The sequence below is a fragment of the Loxodonta africana genome, chromosome 10, assembly GCF_030014295.1.
Source record: "Loxodonta africana isolate mLoxAfr1 chromosome 10, mLoxAfr1.hap2, whole genome shotgun sequence".
Classification (NCBI taxonomy): domain Eukaryota; kingdom Metazoa; phylum Chordata; class Mammalia; order Proboscidea; family Elephantidae; genus Loxodonta; species Loxodonta africana.
Genome location: NC_087351.1, coordinates 79,813,085 through 79,827,055, shown reverse-complemented (window position 1 = coordinate 79,827,055; position 13,971 = coordinate 79,813,085). Strand labels below are relative to the sequence as shown.

The following is a 13,971-nucleotide window of genomic DNA, read 5'->3' as shown; positions in this document are numbered from 1 at the left end:
TTTTTAATTTACTCATTTTCAAAATAATGACTTCTCCGGCATTCTCCAATATCATTGTCATTTCTTAATATCATTAATATCACTGACATTTCTTAGTATCATCATAGACACATGAATATAAGCATATTTCCTGTGTTTTAATCTACTGTCATTATTATTCTTATTGACACTCAATTTGTTTCACCTTTGGCCAGCAGGAGCCCCTCAGGTTGGTTCTCAGGTCTTTTTGACAGTTCCCTAATTAGTCTTTAATAGCATCCTTACTAAAAAAAAATTTTTTTTTTTTTACATCAGATATGATAGGATGTTTCAGACTAGCTTGGCAATGTCCTGCTCCAGACCTAGGATCAGTCATTTCCCCATTGTTTCCTAATTTTAATAAGAAATCATATCTGGATTCCACAGTCTGGGAGTTACAACTATGAATTCATTCACTTAGCAAATATTTTCTTAGTACTTAACGTGCGTCAGTCACTGAGTTTGGCTTAAAGATACAACAGAAACTCAATAAGCTGCCAGCCTAGTGGCATATACTCAGAAAGAATGGAAAACCAAGAAATGTACAGAAGAAAGCAAGTAGTTAACTCTGGGCAAAAAAATCCATCTGGACCTTCTCTGGTGAAGTAACATCTTTCATCAAAATGGTACTCTTTAGAAAGAAATAAGGGAGAAATCAGATTCATAGTGGCAAAGTCAAAGACAGTCTGAAAGGATTATACTTTGACTGAGAGAACAGGATGGAATGAGTCTCTAAATGTGTAAGACCTCGGCTTATGAATGCCAATCAGAGTTGGAGGTACAGGGATAGGGAGGCCAGATTTATCTCCAGGTGTACAGAATTACACAAAAGATCAAATGTCTCTCTCACAGAATGTTAGAGGTCCCTACCAAACTAACAAAATCTTTTCTTCCCAGGAGCGGATACACTTACCATCAGTGTGATTCTTAATGTCGCACTATTTCGAAGGTTAAGTAAAATACTTCTCTATCAAAAAATGCTTTGTGTACACAGGAAATGTGCAATTTTTCCAGTCACTAATATTTTATTTCCAACTAGAAATTACTCATAAAGCAGCAGACTTTTCGTCTTTCTTAATTTTTCATCTTCCTCATTTTCTACTTATATTCCTCCCTCTGTTACTTGAGCTTCTTTTTTCCTGACTTTCTGCAAAATCCAGCTTACCCAAGAGCCCCACTTAAACCAATGAGAAAGGGATACGGGAGACAAAAAGAAATCGCTTCCTGGGTCAGTTTTAAAAGGAAAATTCCTTTAAAACAGTATCTAGCATTCTGTATCCTCAAAAGAAGAAAGAAGGTAAATGTTAACCTATTTGTAAAATGTCATATGTGGTACATAAAAGAAGTTACAAAAGTAAAGCACTATTATGGCAAGTAATAAAATCTCTTACCTTTCAGCACTAAATGCTGACTCTGTGTCAATGTATGCAACAGCTCCTTCTAATCCTCCCATGTTGGTGGGTAACGTAGCCAAAACACTCATCATTATACAAAACTGAGTTTTTCCACAACCTGGGGGACCTGTAATCTAAAAAACAAGGGTTATCTGAATAAACATAACAAGCCATTGAAGAACCTGCCACATACACAATGTATTAGTCCCCTGGGACTGACAAAACAAATTACCACAAACTGGGTAGAGCTTAAAACAACAGAAATTTATTCTCTCAGAAAGTCTGAAATCAAGCTGTCCACAGGGCCATGCTCTGCTAAATGCTCTAGGGAAGAATCTTTCCTTGATTCTTCCAAGCTTTTAGTGGTTCCAGGCAATCCATTATGCTGAGTGAAATAAGTCGATCACAAAAGGACAAATATTGTATGAGACCACTACTATAAGAACGCATGAAAAGGCTTATACGCAGAAAGAAATAATCTTTTACAGTTACTAGGGAGGGGATGGGTGGGAAGGGAAAAACACTAACTAGACAATAGATAAGTGGTACCTTGGTCGCTGTGAGTCGGAATCAACTCGACAGCAATGGGTTTGGTTTTGATATGGTTTACTTTGGTGAAGGGTAAGACAGTACACAATACTAGGAAAGTTAGCACAATTTGACCAAGGCAAGGTCATGGAAGCTTCATACACACATCCAAACTCCCTGAGGGACCAAATTATTGGGCTGAGGGCTAGGGACCATGGTCCTGGGGGACATCTAGCTCAACTGGCATAACATAGCTTATAAAGAAAATGATCTACATTCTACTTTGCTGAGTAGCATCTGGGGTCTTAAAAACTTGTAAGCAGCTATCTAAGATACTCCACTGGTCTCACCCTGTCTGGAGAAAGCGAGAATGAAGAAAACCAAAGACACAACGGAAAGATAAGTCCAAAGGACTAATGGACCACAACCACTACAGCCTCCACCAGACTGAGTCTACCACAATTAGATGGTGCCTGGCTACCACCACTGACTGCTCTGGCAGAGATCATAATAGAGGGACCTGGACAGAGCTAGAGAAAAATGTAGAACGAAATTCTAACTCACAAAAAAGACCAGACTTACTGGTCTGACAGAGACTGGAGAAACCTCGAGAGTATGGCCCCCGAACACCCTTTTAACTCAATACTGAAGTCACTCCTGAGGTTCACCCTTCAGTCAAAGATTGTTGTTGTTGTTAGGTGCCGTCGAGTCGGTTCCGACTCATAGCGGCCCTATGCACAACAGAACGAAACACTGCACAGTCCTGCGCCATCCTTACAATCGTTGTTATGCTTGAGCTCGTTGTTGCAGCCACTGTGTCAATCCACCTCATTGAGGGTCTTCCTCTTTTCTGCTGACCCTGTACTCTGCCAAGCATGATGTCCTTCTCCAGGGACTCATCCCTCCTGACAATATGTCCAAAGTATGTAAGACGCAGTCTCGCCATCCTTGCTTCTAAGGAGCATTCTGGCTGCACTTCTTCCAAGACAGATTTGTTCATTCTTTTGGCAGTCCACGGTATATTCAATATTCTTCACCAACAACACAGTTCAACGGCGTCAATTCGTCTTTGATCTTTCTTATTCATTATCCAGCTTTCACATGCATATGATGATATTGAAAATACCATGGCTTAGGTCAGGTGCACGTTAGCCTTCAGGGTGATGTTTTTGCTCTTCAACACTTTGAAGAGGTCCTTTGCAGCAGATCTACCCAATGCAATGCATCTTTTGATTTCTTGACTGCTGCTTCCATGACTGTTGATTGTGGATCCAAATAAAATGAAATCCTTGACAACTTCAATCTTTTCTCCGTTTATCATGATGTTGCTCATAGGTCCAGTTGTGAGGATTTTTGCTTTCTTTATGTTCAGGTACAATCCAAACTGAAGGCTGTGGTCTTTGATCTATCTTCATTGGTAAATGCTTCAAATCCTCTTCACTTTCAGCAAGCAAGGTTGTGTCATCTGCATAACGCAGGTTGTTAATGAGTCTTCCTCCAATCCTGATGCCCCGTTCTTCTCCATATAGTCCAGCTTCTCAGATTATTTGTTCAGCATACAGATTAAATAGGTATGGTGAAAGAATACAAGCCTGATGCACACCTTTCCTGACTTTAAACCAATCAGTATCCCCTTGTTCTGTCTGAACAACTGCCTCTTGATCTATGTAAAGGTTCCACATGAGCACAATTAAGCGTCCTGGAATTCCCATTCTTCGCAGTGTTATCCATAGTTTGTTATGATCCACACAGTCAAATGCCTTTGCATAGTCAATAAAACACAGGTAAACATCCTTCTGGTATTCTCTGCTTTTAGCCAGGATCCATCTGACATCAGCAATGATATCCCTGGTTCCATGTCCTCTTCTGAAACCAGCCTGAATTTCTGGCAGTTCCCTGTCGATATACTGCTGCAGCCGTTTCTGAATGATCTTCAGCAAAACTTTGCTTGTGTGTGATATTAATGATATTGTTCTATAATTTCCACATTCGGTTGGATCACCTTTCTTGGGAACAGGCATTAATGTGGATCTCTTCCAATCAGTTGGCCAGGAAGCTGTCTTCCAAATTTCTTGGCATAGACGAGTGAGCACCTCCAGCACTGCATCTGTTTGATGAAACATCTCAATTGATATTCCATCAATTCCTGGAGCCTTGTTTTTCGCCAATGCCTTCAGAGCAGCTTGGACTTCTTCCTTCAGTACCATCGGTTCCTGATCATATGCCACCTCTTGAAATGGTTGAATATGAACTAATTCTTTTTGGTATAATGACTGTGTATTCCTTCCATCTTCGTTTGATGCTTCCTGCATCATTTAATATTTTCCCCATGGAATCCTTCACTATTGCAACTCGACGCTTGAATTTTTTCTTCAGTTCTTTCAGCTTGAGAAACGCCGAGCATGTTCTTCCCTTTTGGTTTTCCATCTCCAGCTCTTTGCGCATGTCATTATAATACTTCATTTTGTCTTCTCAAGAGGCCCTTTGAAATCTTCTATTCAGTTCTTTTACTTCATCAGTTCTTCCTTTTGCTTTAGCTGCTCGATGCTCAAGAGCAAGTTTCGGAGTCTCCTCTGACATCTACCTTGGTCTGTCTTTTCAGTGACCTCTTGCTTTCTTCATGGATGATGTCCTTGATGTCATTCCACAACTCGTCTGGTCTTCAGGTCACTAGTGTTCAATGCATCAAATCTATTCTTCGGATGGTCTCTAAATTCAGGTGGGATATACTTAAGGTCGTATCTTGGCTCTCGTGGACTTGGTCTGATTTTCTTCAGTTTCAACTTGAACTTGCATATGAGCAATCGATGGTCTGTTCCACAGTCAGCCCCTGGCCTTGTTCTGACTGGTGATATTGAGCTGTTCCATCGTCTCTTTCCACAGATGTAGTCAATTTGATTTCTGTGTGTTCCATCTGGCGAGGTCCACATGTATAGTCACCGTTTATGTTGGTGAAAGAAGGTCTGTGCAATGAAGAAGTCATTGGTCTTGCAAAATTCTATCATTCGATCTCCAGCATTGTTTCTATCCCCAAGGCCATATTTTCCAACTACTGATCTTTCTTCTTTGTTTCCAACTTTTGCATTCCAATTGCCAGTAATTATCAATGCATCTTGATTGCATGTTCCATCAATTTCAGACTGCAGCAGCTGATAAAAATCTTCTATTTCTTCATCCTTGGCTCCAGTGGTTGATGCATAAATTTGAATAATAGTGGTATTAACTGATCTTCCTTGTAGCTGCATGGATATTATCCTATCACTGACAGCGTTGTACTTCAGGATAGATCTTGAAACGTTCTTTTTCACGATGAATGTAATACCATTCCTCTTTGAGTTGTCATTCCCAGCATAGTAGACTATATGATTGTCTGATTCAAAATGGCCAATTCCAATCCATTTCAGCTCACTAATGCCTAGGATATCGATGTTTATGAGTTCCATTTCATTTTTGACAACTTCCAATTTTCCTAGATTCATACTTCATACATTCCAGGTTCCGATTATTAATGGATGTTTACAGCTGTTTCTTCTCATTTTGAGTCGTGCCACATCAGCAAATGAAGGCCCCGAAAGCTTTACTCCATCCACGTCATTAAGGTCAACTCTACTTTGAGGAGGCAGCTCTTCCCCAGTCATCTTTTGAGTGCCTTCCAACCTGGGGGACTCATCTTCCAGCACAAATCAGACAATGTTCCGCTGCTTTTCATAAGGTTTTCACTGGCTAATGCTTTTCAGAAGTAGATTGCTGGGTCCTTCTTCCCAGTCTGTCTTAGTCTGGATGCTCAGCTGAAACCTGTCCTCCATGGGTGACCCTGCTGGTATCTGAATACCGGTGGCATTGCTTCCAGCATCACAGCAACACACAAGCCGCCACAGTACAACAAACTGACAGACAGGCCCATAAAACAAAACAAGATGAAATGGGCACACTAGTCCAGGGGCAAGGACGAGAAGGTAAGAGGGGACAGAAAAGCTGGTAATGGGGAGCCCAAGGTCAAGAAGGCAAGAGTGTTGACATGTCGTGGGGCTGGCAACCAATGTCACAAAACAATATGTATATTAATTGTTTAATGAGAAACCAATTTGCTCTGTAAACCTTCATCTCAAGTACAACAAAAAATGTTTACTATGTTCCCTCAGGGCTCCTTTCCAATATATGCATATTTATTATATAGATAAACTATTCTACTAATGTATTATATATAACACAAAACATAAGTCAAATGGAAATTTAAAAAAGATTACAAACATTTAAAATACTTTCAAATATTATTTACTAATGGTACAAAAAAACTTTTTACTTTCATAAAAACTTTTTAAGATGTTTAGTGAGAGCAATGATTTCAGACTTAAGACCTCCAGAACTGTAACAGAATAAAATGCGTGTTGTTTTAAGTAAATTCCCCACCCCCCCAAAAAAACAACTGAAATTTTTTATTTGGAAGATTTTTCCAACAGTACAGAAAACATTGTTACTCAATTTTCTAAGTATGCAGAAAAGAAACTTTTCATAGGACACACACATCTTTGACAATAAAAATCATTTATTTGGGGGACTATATCTTCCCTGGTATGTCTTCCCCTTATTGGCACAAAAAACTTTACTTCTTCATGTACTTCATTATTAGAACAGAATCCAGGTAATACAATAATCTGGGCCAAATTAAAAAACATCTGTACTTTAATTACACAGCAATGTCCCACATTGAATAATTTGTTTTAATTCTTGATGCTTCAAATCATCTGCAAGGTTGAATTATATAAGAGATTACTGTAATGTCACTGAAAAAATCATGGAAGTTTGTCTTCCTATTCTGTGTATTTCTTAATCACAATGACTTCCTACTATCCCTAGCCAATATTTCAAAGGACAAAGTATCAGGAAGAGTTTTGTTGTTGTTAACAATAATGGATATAATCCTATATATCATATCGTTCTCTTCATACTTTCAAATTTTGGGTGTGTCTTATGAAATGAGACTAGATTGTCACTGCTTTTACTTGACTAGGAGTAGGAGGATCATCAGCTGACTTTTATACGTGAGTGGTTCACTTCTGCTCACATTATTATTGTCTTCAATCTAAATTTTCTCTGTAAGAGTATTTTTTAGAAAAATTAATTTTTTTAAAGAATTTTTTAAGCCATTTGTCTGTTTTGTGATATTTGGCTTAACTAAATCCATAAATCCACTTAGCAAGGTACTTGTAAAACTATAATTCATCCCAATATGCTGAAAATAAAAGCACAGGCAAGGTGCCTCTGTCAACCCTCTGTGCTCTTCCTTCATGAACTACACCTGATACATGACAGTCTGATTACACAGGCCAGATGAAGGTGTCAGTGTCAATGCATATATTAAATATTCATAAAGGATAATTTCATTTTTTAGATTGAAATACCAATAAAACGTCTAATATTTTCTTCCCACAACCTAATGAAACATATTGTGTATCCTGCTCTGGAAATTACTGGTTTAAAGAGCTCCCAACACTTACCATGGACCTTTTATCAATATTAAAGACAATATGGATCAAATGAGCCACCAGATACCAGAACAAGGGAAACTTCTGTCAGTGGAAATTGAAACTCGATGTTGAAAATGAAGTAATGGTTATACTTCGAAGTGCTAACTAATGGCGGAACCGAGGCCTGCCCTTCTACACCTGATATCTACATTCAAGGTTTTAGATATGTTCTAAGGCTTAATGAGTTAAAATCACTTAATGCTTCATGAATTTTAGTGGTAAGGTGAAAAAGCCATCATTTTAATTAGAATAATATATGAATTTTAATTCGTTTGTATTTAAATTATTAATATTTTAATAATAAAATCAATTATTTAATTTAATTATATATTACAATATTCAGTAAATTATCAAGTATCATGACAATGTAAGGTGTTATCTTACTATTCCATTTTTAAATAAAGCATGTAAAAAATATCTGAAAAATTAAACAAACAACTGGCATTTTTCCTATGTACTAACTCAACAGAGCCTTGGTGAAAATAGAGTATCATGTAAATAATGTTAAGAGATTTTGGGGTTTGTCTTTTTTTGAGTTTGGATTAGAAATAAAATATTTGACATAATAACCTTTACTATAAAGTGTAATAACTATTTTTCTAATTCTTTAGAAACCTCAGATCCTCTTCATATATTTTTTCTTCTCTTCCTAGCCTCAAAAAAATTAAAGTATATGCAATTTTTATTAACTGCCCAGAGTTAAATTTCGTTATTTTTCAGGTTTACTTTGTGGTTTAAAACATTTCAACATTCATAATTTTTAGCTTCATATAGTTTAGCTCTGAATTCTAGCACCCAAACCACAAAATTTCAAGTTGTGATTCGGTTCCCAACTTCAACTCCAGTGGCGGTTAGAAAGAGACAAGCCAGAATAGTCTAAGTTATTTGCTTCTTGGAAACTTAAGAGTGAATACAACATTTACACAGAAGCAAAGAACAAAATACAATTATCTTCATATAGATAGAGCCTAAATTTCAACAATCCTGCCTGAGAAATGTAAAAGAACTGGAAGAAAATGACCAGCAGTAAAGATCACTCACTACCAACAAAGAAAAAAAGAAGCAAATATTAATAATTGGTTTGAAGAGGAAAGAGAATTATTCCTAAGAAAAGAAGGTCTAGCTATATACTAAAGTAAAAATGAAGCCGACTCATTTTAATCTCAAATGAGATGAAGTGGTTGAGATGAATGTGAAACCCAGATATATTAGAACCCAAAATCTTAACAAGTTAACTCTCCCCACATTGAAGACAAGGGCAACAGGATGGGGCAATCGGCCAAACCAAGACTTTGCAGAAAAAATGTAGGGACTGCCTGGCTCTGATCTGAGACAAGAGAGCGTGTGGAAACTTCATTTTTTTTAATAATCTCTCAGAATCTGTGTGTCCTCATTTTTCTACAATCACATAGAAATATGATTAGGCCTTTCACATTCAAGGAATTCATTTTTTAAATAGGTCCCTAAATCCTAAAACCAAAAAACAAAACAATCTCAGAAAGGCCAGGTTGCACTTGGCCTTGTGAAAGAAAGAAAGAAACCTTGATCTTAAATTACTTTGCATCAACATGTGGAAGGTTTTATATCTCGGATTTTCTCTACCACTCCATCTTATATCATATTGACAGCTGCTGTTTTGCAGTAAATGGGAAGGGGAGGGAGAGAGAGAAGGGAGGCCAATAAGGCAGAATAAAGCAGTGGTACTTTGGGGCAGTTCTACTCTGTCATACACGGTTATGAGTCCAAATCCACTCGGCAGCGCACCAACAACAACCCTCTTGGACAAAGATACGCAGATATTACATGTCTTTTGATGACCTGGATTTGGACCAGTTCCCTAGTCCTGTAATCTCTAGATTACAAAATGAAAAGTACCTTCTTTGAAGATCCCTTTAAACACAACTTAAATTTTACCTAGTCACAGTAGAATCTACATCATACATTCTCAGCAGGGATGATATTAACTCCAGGTGAAAACTGGTTCTTGGGCAGAGGTAACTTTACTCTTTTTATGTATAAAGCACAGATATACATAAAGTACACAAAGCGATATAGAGCATATCTGTGGTATTAAAATTTCATGGGATGGGGGATGATTTAAAAAATTGTCTGAAAAAAAAAACTCTAAAAGTCTCCTTAACCAAATCAAACCCATTGCCACGGAGTTAATTCTGACTCATAGTGACCCTATAGGATAGGGGACAACTGCCCTATAGGGTTTCCAAGGCACAGCTGGTAGATTCAAACTACCAACCTTTTGGTTAGCAGCCATAGCTCTTAACCACTGCACCACCAGGGCTTCAAAAAGCCTCCTTAGGGGGGGTAAGAATGAAGAGTTTGGAAACACTGATTTTTATTATCTTACATGAGAAGACTACCATGATCTCCATGTAAACTTTTAAAATTTCAACTTCCAACATTATCTTTATGATAAATATCTAGTTATAATAGGTACAGGATTATCTGCTTATGTATTCTATACGTAAGGAATCTGATGTTCTTAGAGGAAAGGACAAAGCTCTGTAGTTCACTGTCTTTGGTGATTCAGCAGAGTTGGTATTTCTTTGATTTCTCCTCTCTGCTTCTGCTTTTGGCATGAGTAGCACTTTCTAGTTCGACTTTTAATCTTGGAGCTGTAACTGGATATGTAAATATATGAAGATTCAGTAACATTCACATAAATCAAAACTGATGGTAAATAAATTAAGGAATCTTGAAGTTAGAGTCAAGAAAGGACAACTATAAAAATGACAGCAGAATGTTTCCAGATTTATTCTCACTCCCTCAATCATCTCCAGACCTAGTCTAAGTTTACTCAACCAGTTGCCCCACCAGCTCTCCCACCAGATCTAACGTCTATTTGATATCTGGGATTCTAGGTTTGACCTCTTAACCAGAAACAAAGGTCATGCAAAGGTCAAAGGAATTACCTGGACACCTTCATTGATGTCTCTATTAATTTTCTATTACTGGGTAACAAATTATCACAAACTTCACAGCTTAAAATAACACTTATTTATTACTTCACAGTTCAGGCATTCAGATGGCTTTGGCTGGGCTCTCTCTTCAGGGCTTCACAAGGCCAAAATCAAAAGGATCAGCTGGGCTGAGCTCTTATCTGGAAACTAGGGGGAAGAGTCCACTTCCAAGTTCATTCAGGTTCCCTGCAGAATACAGGTCTAGGTCCCTGTTTCCTTGTTGGCTGTCAGCTGGGGGCCACTTCCTGCTCCTAGAGCCACCTAAGTTCCTTACCACACAGCCCCCTCCATCTTCAAACCAACACAGAACCTCAAGTCCTTTTCATGTTTCGAATCTCTCTGGCTCGCTCCTCTTCTTAGTCAAAAAAAGCACTTTATTTTTACGGGCTCATGGCCCTGGTGGCACAGTGGTTAAGAGCTCAGCTGCTAACCAAAAGGTCAGCATTTCGAATTCACTAGCTGCTCCTTAGAAACTCTATGGGGCAGTTCTACTCTGTCCTGTAGAGTCACTATGAGTTGGAATTAACTCAATGGCAATGGGTTTGGTTTTTAGTTTGGGTGATTAGATCAGGCCCACCAGAATAATCTTTCTATCTTAAAGTCAACTGTGCCATGGCGAATGTAATTAACGTCACTGAATTGTACACTTAAAAAATGGTTAAAATGGCAAATACTTTATTATATATATTTTACTACAAAATTCTTTTTAAAAAAGCCATATAACATATCATAATCATAGGACTAATATCATATTCACAGGTTCCAAAGATTAGGGCAGGACATCTCTGGGGGGCTATTTTAGAAATTTTGCCTACCACAATGTGTTGAGAATTTGTTACACTGCAATACAGAACAAAAAATATATATAACAAATATATAACCAAAAAAAAAGATTAAAAAATAGATAGGTAGACAGGCAGATAGATGGATAGATACATATGTGTGAGAGCTCCAAAACCGAGGCACTTGACTGGTATCAGAATGACTGGCCCAGGCCTGAACCCTGACTATATCTTAGCTTTTGCTTATTTCCCCTGCGAACTTTTAGACAGACTCAAGTACATAACAAACGCAACCATTAACTTTCAGACAGATTTAAGTACAAAACAAAGGAAATGGTTTTCTCTGTGGTTAAAGATATGGAAAGAATGTTCCTAAGGGAGGGTCTTGATTCAAGACCCTTATCAGAAGTCCTCTAAGCAGTCCTCAGGAAATATTTTATCCAAAACAAGCTAGCAGCCCTCAGGAAATGTTTTACCCAAAACAAGCTATTTTTAACAGAATGTTCTCAGAAAGAATTTCTTATAATCACCTTGTGATCACCCTGCGAACCCTGCCTTAGTCACATATTTCTGTAATTTAGGAAGCCAGCCAATCCAAATAGCCCAGCTATGTGTTTGCAATCATCCCTGTAAAGCTCCTGCTTCTAGTTGTCCCACCTCCTGTTTCCTGATTTTACCTCATAAATATGCCCATGTAACTCCACCACTTTGGAGCTTTTGGTTTCACTTTGTGAGGTCCGGCGCGTCCCCGGTTCGAACTGTTTTGAACCTTCAGTAAATCTCCTTACTTTTATTTTAGCAGAGCATGCGTTCTTGCTCTTAGACCAAAACCTAAACCAAACTCGTTCCTATTGAGTAGATTCCAACTCAAAGAAACCCTATAGGACAGAGGAGAACTGCCCCATAGAGTTTCCAAGGAGCAGCTGGTAGATTTGAACTGGTAAACTTCTGGTTGGGAGCCGAGCTCATACCAACCACCAGAGCTACTACTCTTAGATATATATATATTAGTGATACATAGCTTTTAAAACATATAAGAAAAAAAAAAAATTTTTTAAGACCCCCAAAATAAAAGAATTCCTGGTGTTCATTAATTTTAAAAAATCATATAAGTAGAAAAATCAAAATCATTAAATAAACTATTTTTATAATTAAAAAAATAAATGGCATACAAATGAAAATACTCAAAAAATAATGTACCCTAGAATAGCAATAACATTAAAAGTTCCTAAAGCTTGGCTTCCTCCAAGATGAAAGGGGAGAGTTTAAGAAAGGCAGCAGTAACCAAAGCATGTACGGGCCTGTAGGATATAGGAAAGACTTTGGCTTTTACTCTGATTGAGATAAGAAGCCCTCTAAGAGTTTTGCGCAGAGGAGCGCCATGATCTAACTTATATTTTAAAAGGATCACTCTGCACCTGTGTGGAAAACAGACTTTAGGAATAAAGATAGAAGCAGGGAGTATTCTAAAGCTCCTTTACTACAAAACTCCAGGTGATGACCACTTTGACTGGGATCACAATAGAGGGTCCTAGACAGAGCAAAAGAAAATTGTAGAATAAAAAACTAAACTCACAAAAAAGACCAGACTTACTGGTCTGACAGAGACTAGAGGAACCCTGGAGACCATGGCCCTAAGACGCCTTTCTGGCCTGGAACTGAAGCCATTCTCGGAGACTACCTTCCAGCCAAATAATAGGTAAGCCCATAAAATAAACAATAACACCCTAAACATGCTCGTTAGAACAATCCATTACACAAGATCAAAAGGGCAATATTTGTCCAAAGATGAGAAGGCAGGGAGGGTTAGAAAATCAGGGCGAAAAAAAACAGGGAATCCAGGGCAGAAATGGGGAGAGTGCTGACACATTGTGGGGAATGAACCCAAGGCTCTGAAACCCTTTACGTACAAACCATGGAATGGGAATTCAACTCGCTCTTGAGCGGGAATCCAACTCATAACATATTACAAAGGAAAAGGGGATGGGATTTGCTGATGGATTCAATATGAAGTTTGAGCAAAAAGAAAAACTCATGGATGACTCCCAGCTTTTTAGACTATGCAGCTGGAAGAATGATGCTGTTATGTCCTGAAATGAGGAATGCTGAAGGAATGGTTAACTTGGGGAACAAGACAGGAATAAGGGAGGGTACATCAATATATTCATTCAATGAGTTAATATTTTTAAAGCTTACTCTCCAATGCAGAGAACATATATGAAATAATCACACAAACGGTAAAACTGTAACATTGACAAAGTACTACACAGGAAAGGTAGATGGTTCTAAAAAACCCCCAGTGCTGTCGAGTCAATTCCGACTCATAGCAACCCTATAGGACAGAGTAGAACTGCCCCATAGAGTTTCCAAGGAGCGCCTGGTGGATTCAAACTGCCAACCCTTTGGGTAGCAGCTGTTGCACTTAATCATTACGCCACCAGGGTTTAGACCAGGAAAACCTAGAAATACGGGAATATAACCTAGTCAAAAAAGTTAAGAAAGGCTTCTCAGAAAATATCAAAACTAAGCTAAGACTTGAAAAATAAGGACACAACTAGGCAAAGGGGGAGAACAAAGGTGGATTTTCTTTAAAGTTAATGAAGCTTAAGCTTCAGGGCCCATTACTTGCATAGGCCTCTTCCAAGGTCCTGGGAAAGGCCCTAGCAATATGTTAATATGGTCATGTTTGTAAAATTTGCAAAAAAGAAAAGCATTTTAACTGCACATGGTTAAGACCACTATC

At 38.1% G+C, this 13,971-nt stretch overlaps 1 protein-coding gene across 8 annotated transcripts in view; it reads right to left on the bottom strand.

Annotated features, from left to right (window-relative positions):
* The window catches only part of RAD51B (RAD51 paralog B), a 717,077-nt gene that overhangs the window by 677,436 nt on the left and 25,670 nt on the right, over positions 1 to 13,971 (bottom strand). For all 8 annotated transcript variants that reach the window (XR_002785323.2, XM_003408521.4, XM_023546294.2 and 5 more), the window contains exon 5: positions 1,410 to 1,546. Coding sequence is in view for 7 of the 8 variants with exons in the window: in XM_003408521.4 (XP_003408569.3) it covers positions 1,410 to 1,546 (137 nt within the window). In the remaining variant the exon portion in view is untranslated. The remainder of the gene's footprint in view (positions 1 to 1,409; positions 1,547 to 13,971) is intronic.